Source organism: Centroberyx affinis, unplaced genomic scaffold (genome assembly GCF_046629955.1).
Source record: "Centroberyx affinis isolate AG114_WGS23_722 - 3 ecotype Tasmania unplaced genomic scaffold, CSIRO-AGI_Caff_v1 ptg000792l_1, whole genome shotgun sequence".
Taxonomy (NCBI): domain Eukaryota; kingdom Metazoa; phylum Chordata; class Actinopteri; order Beryciformes; family Berycidae; genus Centroberyx; species Centroberyx affinis.
Genome location: NW_027279398.1, coordinates 158,418 through 169,457, shown reverse-complemented (window position 1 = coordinate 169,457; position 11,040 = coordinate 158,418). Strand labels below are relative to the sequence as shown.

Sequence of the window (11,040 nt, the reverse complement as noted above, 5' to 3'; positions counted from 1 at the left end):
TTATAACTCTAATGTGTCACCCGGGCACTTTTTCCAGTCCAGCCTCGGAGAGTGTCACGTATTAGGCTTCTTTAATATAACACAAATATAGCAAGTCCCAATGGGAATAAGTGAGTATTATAAGGACACACAAGCTATCATTAGGTAGGCTATTAAAAGGTCACTATAAATTCACTATCGAGTATTGCAGACTCACTGTAAATCCCTATGGGAATATTATAGGAGATATATATACCATCATTATAAACTCACTAGGTTAGTATTACAGTCCCTATAGAAGCATAATTTTGATAACATTGGAGATAAAAAATATAATCAAGTACTATAAGGTCACTATAAGCTTACTATTGAGTACCACACTATAAGTCCCAATAGGAATATTATAGGAAATAAATATACTATCAAGTACTATAAAAATCAATCTAAACTCACTGTTGAGCACTACACACCACAACTTCCTATGGGAATATTATAGTGATCCTATATGAGATTAAAAATACCACAAAGTACTATAAAGTCAATATAATCTCACTGTTGAGTTCCACACAACATAAAAAATAAAAGTACTATAGGGTCACTATAAACATAATATTAAGTATTACAGACACACTATAAATCCCTCTGGGAACATTATAGTGATCTCATGAGAGATTTAAAAATACCACAAAGTACTATAAAGTCACTATAATCTCACTATTTCAGCACTACAGACACATTGTAAGTCCCTTTAGAATTATTGTTCTGATAACATTGGAGATGAAAATACTATAAAGTAGTATACAGTCACTGTAAACTCACTACTGAGTACCACAAACACACTATAAGCCCCTATAGGAATGTTAAAGAAGAAAGAAAAAACCATCATGTACTGTAAACTCACTGTAAACTCACTATTAAGCACCACAAACACACTATAAGTCCCTATAGGAATACTATATAGTGACTTTTCCTTAGGGACTACAAGGCAAGACCCACCCTCTTCACTCTGAAGGCTTTATCGCCCTGGCCTGCCTCTTTACAGCTCCTTCTGAATGAGCTGATAGTGGTAATAGATTCTTTCCAGTGACATGTGGCCGGGGCGAGAGAGAATGGGCAGCAGGTTCGGGGTGGCACAGCGTAAAGTGGGCAGCGGGGAAAAAAGAGGCTGAAAAAAGGGACAGCAGATGGGACACAGACCGGGCAAAAAGGACAGCTGGCACCTCTGCTTCTTAAGAGCAGAATAGAGTCAGATGAATAGAAGCAACATATCTTCCGCTTGATGGCAACAACGGTCACACACCTCCTGTTCTGGGTAAAGAAAAGGTGTCTGTCGGTGGGTAGGCAAGGTGAGACAGACGGGCTGTGCAATAATGTTTGTCTCAAGCGCTGACAAAGACAGCTGGTAGATGCTGTGTGTGTGGGCGTGTGTGTGTGTGTGTGTATGGCCCTGACAGTATTATCTTGCATGTGTACCTTCTCTTTGACCTACACTTTCTTTTATTCTTTCATATACCAGATCTTCTTTACTTATAAGGTAGCTGTGTGTCTTTCGGTGAGCTCAGAACCTCGCAGGCACTTTATTGTAAAAAGCAGCCAAGATATAATTACCTGCTCAAATAACAATATTCACATCTGGTAACACAAAGTGTAGCTCAGAGGAACCAGATCAGATAACTTGCAGTTGGGTTAGACAGGTATATTGGGCCAATATTGGCTTTTTGGCTTTAAATAGCTTAATTGGCTTATTGGCTTTAAATATTGGTTGTCATGTGGTTCACTGCTGATACGATGGACGTTCCTCCTTGACCACAGCTACAGGGAAAAGTCTATAAAACCTCAATGAAATTTGATTTTCTTTGCACATTTTATTTATTCATGTATTGGTCAGTAATGCTTTTGTGAATTAATTCTTCAGTTAAAAGGGAGTAATCTATCCCAGAGTTTCCCCTACCATTGAATAGGTGTCACCCTGCCTTAAAGAGCTGCTAACCCACCTAAAATAATTTCATTAGTCTTGATTGCAAATAAGAGTATTAGTGTCCCATGATGGTCTAAAAGCCGTTTCAGTGGCTGTTACACCATGACAAGAATGAAAATCTGAGGGAGAAACACTGAATACTTTCTTTCATATATTCTATTCATATATTCTTTCAATGCTTTCAAAATGGTTCAATACAAATATATTTGTCAAAAGCCCATATCATTAAAACCCTATTGTATAGCTTACTATCAAATGTGTGAGCGGCTTCATCAGAGGCATGTGGCTGAGTCAGAGCCTGACACTCCCAACAAACCTGTTTCCCTGACAGCGTTGATGGACCATGAAACGCAGAACATGCAGTGCATCTAGAAATCCTGACTTCCTCGTGTTGATTATCGCGTCCGGATGCTGTAGCCGCATACTGTGAGAGTGATCTGTATTTCAATAACTGACCCTGTTTATTCAATAGATAGAGGAACAGACAAGAGTCGAGCACGCAACGGCACGGCCATGACATGTTTTGGACCTTCGCAGTGGAAACTTGGCCCTCAGTGATTCTGAATGCAAATAAGAGTAGTTTAATTTTCCTGCTATGCAAAAAGGCCACGGCTGGCAGCAGTCAGAGTGGTGTGTGTGTGTGTGTGTGTGTGTGTGTGTGTGTGTGTGTGATGCCTTGGCTAGAGGAGTCCGGAATCACTGGAAAGGCCATGTGGAAGAACTCAATTGTCTCAGTTGGGCATTCATGAATACTAAACCAAACTTTGAATGGAACATTCCTATCTGAGCTTTACTTACTCGTAAACTTCCTCTCCGACTCTGCAATTCATAATGAAGCAGCTAAATAAAGACTGAAGAATTCTTGACATTTAAACATGATCTAAATTTATTATGAAAATAAGTCAGTAATATTGATTCTTTTTTTTTTTACATTTCCCTCATGTAGAGTTTTGCAGCATTCATTTCTGACAATAAGTAAATAGCTGATTGCATTTTTATTTTGAGCATGATCTTGGTGACTGGCCATAGACTTCAGTAGCCGCAGCACCAAATGATAAGTGCCATTAAGTAACGGTTGCAGAGGAAAAATTGTTCAAATATATACATCATTCAATTTACATTAACATACAATAAAAAGTGAAGCTTCTGCACACCTGGGGAGCAGGTGACAGCATTTTCTGTAGTTCTTTTCTGGACATTAACGTACAATCAAATGCTTAGTTTTGGTTAATCCTGCTTGAATACAAAAATGTAAATGTTAATCATGTCGCTTGCATGTAGATGCATTGGTTAAAATCTTCCCTTTTGTAGAACATTCAGACTTCATGGAGTCCACAAACCAGATTAGCAGGCACTGCGATATCTGTCAGGGTGAGACACAAAAACAAACGGTCGGTTAGGAGCAAGTCATTTCATTCATATGATTGTAAGCCTGTGAGGGAAGGTGTCAAGGCAATTAACATCATCTAACATCGATATGAATGCACTGTAATGCTTATTCACATGACGATATTCTAAATACACCTCAGGGATTTATTATGTTTGCTAACACAGCATGGATAGCAGACTATAGACTATAGTAGAGGACTATAGTAGAGACAGACCGCTATATGAGTGTCTGATACCTATTTTAGCAGGTTTAGGGAGATTCAGATTGTTCATGATGTCCACAAACTCCTCCAGGTTCTTGGTCAAGCGCGGGTTAAACCTGCGCTCCTCTCCGACCGTCGACACCGTCTGACCTGATGCACAGAGACAGATCAATCAATGACAGTGTTTTCCCACCCAGTCCTCAAGTCCTGCAAGTTTTTGTTCCATCTTTACTCTTACACACCTAATCCAAGTAAGGGCTTCATACTTTCATGCTAGCCCAGTTCAGGTAGATCTGTGGCTGTGGTTTCACCTGTCTTTTCAATGCGACCTTGCATATCCAATCAGGCCAGCTCACACTAACTGTCATGTGTGTACGCGCTCAGATCGGATCTTGGCTGCATTGAGATCTGATCTCAAAATCCACATTTTGAGGCGGCCTGGCTCGCATTCCTATCGGATCTCAGTTGTGTGTCAACATAAATTCGGCCACAATCTGCATATTGCAAGCAACGTCATTAATTTACCAGGCCCCAACTGACGTGAGCCATGGCCGCCCTTTTTTACGCATGGACACGCAAGGCTCTTATGTGAGTGTTTTGCGCTGAAGATTATCATATAGAGGCATACAAAGTTTAAAGTACGCTCATACGGAAGTTATTCAGCCACTCAGTGTCTCCACTGGGACCATAAGAGCGCTGAGGAATATGATTTGTGCATAAAGCATTCGCCTGCGCTGCGCTCTCCTCAACAACTGCTGCCTGTTGCGAGTTCTACCACTAAAAATGTGAAAAAAGTAAAATAAAAACAAGAACAAAAGGAGAGCTTGTCTTGTGAACAGCGACATGTTTCTTGATTATAATATTGCACAGGAAAAACAAACCCAATCCCGTATCTGACCACAGAGTGTCCTGTACGGAGACATCAATGCGACCTGATCTGAGATCCGATCTGACAGATCTGACTGCTTAAGTCGCATTGAAAAGACAGGTGTAACCACGGCCTGTTTCTACTGCTCAACCAATCAGCAATAAGCCCATAATTGGATCAGGTGTGCAAGACTAGAGCTGGAACAAAAACTTGCAGAACAGGGGGAACATGACGACTGAACAGCATGACTTAAATTTACTGATCCATCAAAAGAAATACATAACTTAAGCCGACTTTCCTAAAAGCGATTGTCATTCTAGTCTGTATTTCGTGAAACTTTGCATTTTATTTTGTTTTTTAAAGGCCAGGGAATACTGCACAAAAATCTCTTTTTCTTCAGATTTTTGAAATGTAATAATGAAAACTTTATGACTGTAGTCTATTTAATCTTCACCATAAACTCGGTTATATGTGTTTCCTACATTTTACCATCACAGATTTGGCCTGTAGGCAGTTTTGATAAATAACTGGTGCATGAAGTAACAGGTCTGGACACAAAAAAACTGACTTTGTTCACATTTTGGATCAACTTGTGATCAGCATTCTTCATACAGTAGTCTGGATGTCATCCAGCAGTAAAACACATATGAGAATGTTAAGAGACAGAATGGAAGAATGGAAAAAGCAATGGAAACACAGACTTATAGTAAATAAATGCAGCCACTGGTAGGCATAATGGATATTTTCAGGCCACTGTGGAAGCACAGTAACATGATCTCATAAAATCCAAACTCCACAATCAGATGTCAATAATCCCTTTGGAACGACAAGGGTAACCATAGTCATGATAGTTTGGAAAAATGCTGATTAATCACATGGTACTGGCAGACCTACCAACAACTGTTGCATTGTAAGCATTTAATAAAATACACCCATTTGCATAACCAAATTTTGAAACCAGTACATCCATGAGATGTGATATGAATAAGACTGAGATGTGTGGGGTTTTCGGCCAACCTTTGTAGTCGTGTGCCGGGTAGATGAGGCACTGGTTAGGTAGAGTAAAAATCTTCTGATGGACCGACTCATAGAGCCTTTTGGGGCAGCCTGAGAAAGAAAACGAAAGTTTGTGCAAAGATTAGGCAATCCTACAAAAACATAATACTGCCTCCCTGTGTTCATCTAGCAGTATTACAAAAACAAAAGCATTCACTATGGCCCTTTGACTTCTCAGAAACAATGGTGTGTGACGAATGAACAGCGGTAACACAAGATATGTGACCGCATAATCAGACCGAGGTAGGAGCGTAGGTTTACCCTGCTGGAAGTCTGTCCTGCCGCAGCCTCTGATGAGCAGAGCGTCGCCAGTGAAAGCCATGCTCTGATCCCCCGTCACCAGCGTCACACACCCATCTGTGTGTCCCGGAGTCTCCCTCACTGTCACATGCTGGGAGGAAACGACAGAGGAGTCAAATCAAGTCAAGTCAATTTTTTTGTATGAAGCACTATTAACAAAAACAGATTAATCTCAAAGTGCTGTACAGAGCAACAAAGGACGTACTGCTACAGATTAAAAACAAAGTAAAGATGTTTCAGAGTATCATAAACAATACCAGACTGAAAGGAAATAAGATACTGAGGACGATGGCCAGCCATGCAGTTAAGTGACAAGAGGCTGACAATATGTATTTTGAAGATACATGTATTGTCTTTCATGCCTGTTTACATCTTCAGATACTGGCAGATCTAAAGCCATCCCAAATCGCTCTAAAGGCAGAGTTGGTAGGCATCGGTTTTGTGAAATATAGTCGGTCAAATGTTTCCTCCTTACATGTTTTCCAAAGGCGATCTTGTCTCCCTCTGACAGGAGGACATCTGCAGAGGCGCCGCTGAATCTGGAGATGGCACTCTTCAACCCAACCAGTCTCTTCTTCAGCAGCCCGGTGCTTGTGATATGGTCCGCATGGCAGTGGGTGTTTACTAACAAGACAAAGAAGACAGAAAGGTTCACTAGCACAGTCTTTCGATACGAATAACCCACGATACCAACGCTGGAAATAAGTCCTTTTCACACTGCTATCTGCATTCAAGATCATGGGTTAACCTAGCCTTGGGAAAACTGAGGTTTCACATGGGCACATTACTGAATACATGTGACTATATTTCACAGCTAGCCCAGCCTTGCTCTGGAGCAAGGTTAGCCCCCAACTTTGCAGGGTTAGAAACAGAATTTGAGAAGTTATTCCTGGGCTGAGTGTTGCAGTATGGCAGCTAAATTAACCTCGAGTTGACCCTTTGTTTATAGGCTAAGGATAAGGTGCAGTGTGTGTGTGTGTGTGTAAATAAATAAGGGAGAGGTTTATATCGGTCACTGAGGATGATAAGACAGCATGATTGCATTTGGCTAAGGACTATGTTTTAAACTGATTTTATAATGGTGTGTAATTATGTAATGAATCTACACCTCTCAGCCATGGGTTAAGGTTAGGGACAGATAAATCAATGACAGTGTTTCCACAATCAGTCCTCAAGTTCCCCTGTCTTTTACTCTTGCACACCTGACCCAATTAAGGGCTACACACTTTAATGCTAGCCCTGTTCAGGTCGATCTGTTTCTACTGTTCAACCAATCAGCATTAAGCCATTAATAGACCATTTTTTCTAACATGGCTGACATACTTCCTCAGAGGATAGATCAGTTCTCACCATTTCCAGCAATGTTAAGAAGCCAACTTTCTGCCTCCTCCAACTCTGTCTGTGATCACTTATTTTGTGTTTCAAAATAGCTTATAGCACAATACAGGTGTTGCCATTGACATATCTTTCTGTTTCTGCACTGCACAACTATAAAAAAGTGATTTGATTGCGAGTCACAAAAGGTTTATATCGGCCAATGAGGATGATAGGACAGCATGATTGGATTTGGTTAAGGATTATGTTTTAAACTGATTTTATAATGGCGTGCAATTATGCATTAAAACCGCACCTCTCAGTCATGCCAGTGGAAGTTTGTTTTACAGTCACGTAGTTAGATACCTGCCAATTTCAGCGTGAGCCCCAGTTCGTCTATGAGCTTCACATCCCTGTCAACAGTCTCCAGTACAGGATCAATGATGATCGCCTCCCTGGTCTCTCTGTCTGCCAGCAGGTAGGTGTAGGTACTGCTCACCGACTCAAACAACTGAACAGGGGAAACAGGTAAAGGCACAACAACAGTGACTCAGCATTAGATAAGAAAGGATGGCTAAGGGCGGTAGTGATGCCAGTCACATCCTGTTATCTGTCCTGGAATGATAAGGTGTGGGTGTGTGTGTGTGTGTGTGTGTGTGTGTGTGTGTGTGTGTGTGTGTGTGTTGGAGAGAGGGAGAGAGACAGAGAGAGAGTAAACATTTATGATGGGGAGTTCCTTGTTTTCAAAGCAAAGTGTGTTCAATGTCAACCTAGGTTGGGATGGGTTAACAGACTTAATGGTAAATGGATATTTTGTTCTTATAGCCTAATGAATAGTATTTTGCACAATTAATAAACCAGAAATTCTAGCAGATTTTTATTTGAACCAGAAATGATCCACTGTGTGTGAGAGGCTGGAGTATTTAGCTTTGAGGCTGCAAAACACGCCCACCCTTAACCCTTCAGTCCACCGGCTGCAGCTTCTCCATGCATACAACCATCAGCTTTGCCATATTATTGCAAAACAGTGAACGGATTAAACATGTGGCAAACCTGAAAAATCCCCCAGCACAGCCTATCATGGGGAATCCGTTTACTTTAGCTTAGAAATAGCGTAAAGTACATTCTGACTTCATTTAAACTTTTCTGAAAGTAGGCTAACTCCACTTCGCTCACTTCCAGTACTAGCTTACAAGTGTCATTCAGAAACACTGCTGCATTTTCCTGTTGCATTAGACGTGACGAAGCTGAAAATAAACAAGTAAACAATAGTAGTGATTCACCTGTCTGAAGAAGAGTCCTTCGCCCAGCGCCATCCTGGAGCAGTACGATCTGCAGCCAGCTTGTAGCGGGAGTGAGCCGGTGGTTACGCCCGGGCAGAGGAGCTTGTTCTGGGCTGCAGCACAACTCGAGCCCCGGGCCTTTGTTCGGAGGCAGAGCGAGAGGGCCAGAACCCGCTGTACGGGTTTCACCCGGCTTACTGAGCACATTGTTATTATTCGCCGGTATTAAAGTGACTGCGCTGTCAGTTAAGTGTCAGGACTGGGTCAAAATGTCCTTGTAGTCAGCCAGCAGCGATTCAAACCCACGCAACTCAGGCTGCAGTCGGACCATATATTTTCTCTCTTGTGATCTTCTGACAGTTAATGTCAAATTCCTTCTGAAGACAGATGCCGACAGATGTGAAATATGTCATATGACCTCTTCAGTTCGTCTCCGACTGAATTCAAATCGCTGTCTGGAGGGTAAAGTCTCACCTTGGATGAACTCCGGAGGAAATGATCCCGTCATTGCGTTTTTAAGTGGCTGCGACTGGTGCCACTGCCAAAATAAATGTTTTTTATTGAGCAATTGAAGTGAGGGTTATAGTGCAACTTCCTAGACTCATGTCTGAGCAATTCAGCTGCCCACTCCTGTCTATTGTACGCACAGACTGGTGCGCGTTCATGAGGCACATACACGCGCAGAGCTGTTGGCGGTTAGTAGGTCAGGTGTGTGTGTGTGTGTGTGTGTGTGTGTGTGTCACACTGTAAGTGTTTCAAGTGGCCTACGTGACTATGGGACTGTTATCAGTAACTACATTGGTTTTATAGGCTGGCCCATCCCACTAATGAATGGGATAAAACATTAAACAAAATGTGCTGTTACCTAACAAGTTAGAAACAAATTCCCTTAGGAGAAAGAATTATAGTAACAGAATCAGAATTAGTCTATACTACTATGCAAATATCACAGCAAAACTAGAAACTATGTGTAATATCTAATAGGGATATTATAGTGAGCCCATAGGAGATAAAACAAACCATAAAGTATTGTAAGATCTCTTCAAACTCACTACTGAGGACCACACACATACTATAATTCCCTATAGGAATATCCTGAGAATATTATAGTGATTTTAGTTACGGTTATTGCCACACAGCACAGTAGACAAGCATAGATATTGATTGTGCTCATTTATTGTCAGAGTTATCACATTATACTACAGTGCTAGAAAGTTGTGTTGCTCATTGTTGTCGTGGTCTCCTCCAATTCCTCTGATTTGTCCAGCTGCAAAAGTGGAAAAGGGAAAAGCTCAGTGTCACCATGAAATAATTTTATACATCTCAATAAAATACAGTGTGAACCAGTGTAAACACATAGAGTGCAGAGAATGCAGCAAGGTATAGAAACTTATTATGTTTATGTAATTATGTCATTTGGTGGATACTTTTATTATTCAAAATGCCTTACTGAACCATGAGTGCATACATTTTATTATTTAGGATTTATTTATTTATTTGGATCCCCATTAGTTGTTACCAAGGCAACAACTCCTCCTCAATCCATCACTGAAGGCCTATATTCACCACTGGTTTACTGTTACAATATCGAGTATCTGACAGTGTTTACCCATGATACATAGCTGATACTATGAGCTACCAAATTCACAAATATAAAAGGGGAAAAAAGTTATAGAATAGTACATTTACGGCCCTTTTTCCACGAATAACACCTTTAGTTGCTTTTTAAAGCGTTGTACCAGCCTGCCATACTTTAAGTTCTTTTTTGAGGAATTGTAACATGATCTCTGTTCACCTGTCTAGTAGTGTGTCTATGTGTAAATTTATTTTTGAATATATATATTTTTATACAAAGTTAGAAGCCTGCATGTTAATCTGTCCTCCGCTCTTGGCCATGTGAGATCAGCATGCATTTTGTCTATATATTCTGTGACGGCCCCTGTCTGCTTGTGTGTGTGTTGTGCCAGTTACTGTGTCTACCCATGTTGTTTTGAGGTGCCAGAGGAGCTGATTGCAGTAGGTGATTGGAGGAGCTGATTGTGTCCAGACCAGATCTGGAGCACCTGGGCCCAGTGCTCTGCAGGATATAAAAGTCCCAGCTTCCAGCGGGGCTCGCTCTCTTCCCTGCCAGCGCCTGCACCCTTTTGTTTTGCTTAGCCTTTGTTTTACTTTTACTCCACAACACCCTACACTACACTATCCACACACATCCACATGAGCACTACTGATGTCACTGACTAACACACCTCATATCCGAAGTTACCCTGCAGTTTATTTTCATTATTACAATAAATTATTTCTATTTATTGGCATTCTGTGTCTTTTCCCGTTTTTGTCATGGCCTAACGGGCCGGGTTATGACAAAATGGGGGCTCGTCCAGGATCTGAACCCGGGACCTCTCGCGGGTTATGACAATTCACATTCATTCAACACTGGAGTGCAAGACGTGTCACTTTATTCTGCACTAACTGAAGGTTATACATCTGTTTTTGTTGCCGCACTTGACCATATTGCTGGACAGTAGTCAAGATAGACACTGATTTAGATAGACCCTTTTTACTATTTATTGGTGTTTTCCTCTGTCCTGCACCTGCACACCAGCCTGCATATCAATTATCTGGGAGCTTTTATCTGCGAGCTATATATTTTGTGGTGTGCAGACTCTATTT

General features: G+C 41.2%; 1 protein-coding gene across 1 annotated transcript; it reads right to left on the bottom strand.

The window, feature by feature from the left end:
- Nucleotides 1–2,853: 2,853 nt before the first annotated feature.
- ethe1 (ETHE1 persulfide dioxygenase) lies at nt 2,854–9,048 on the bottom strand. Its single transcript, XM_071520349.1, has 7 exons — nt 8,371–9,048; nt 7,454–7,598; nt 6,249–6,397; nt 5,735–5,864; nt 5,435–5,524; nt 3,583–3,699; nt 2,854–3,320 (listed from the first exon to the last, which is right to left on the bottom strand). Exons 1-7 carry the CDS (start codon nt 8,575–8,577, stop codon nt 3,274–3,276), a joined length of 885 nt encoding a protein of 294 aa, XP_071376450.1. The 5' UTR covers nt 8,578–9,048; the 3' UTR covers nt 2,854–3,273.
- Nucleotides 9,049–11,040: the final 1,992 nt, after the last annotated feature.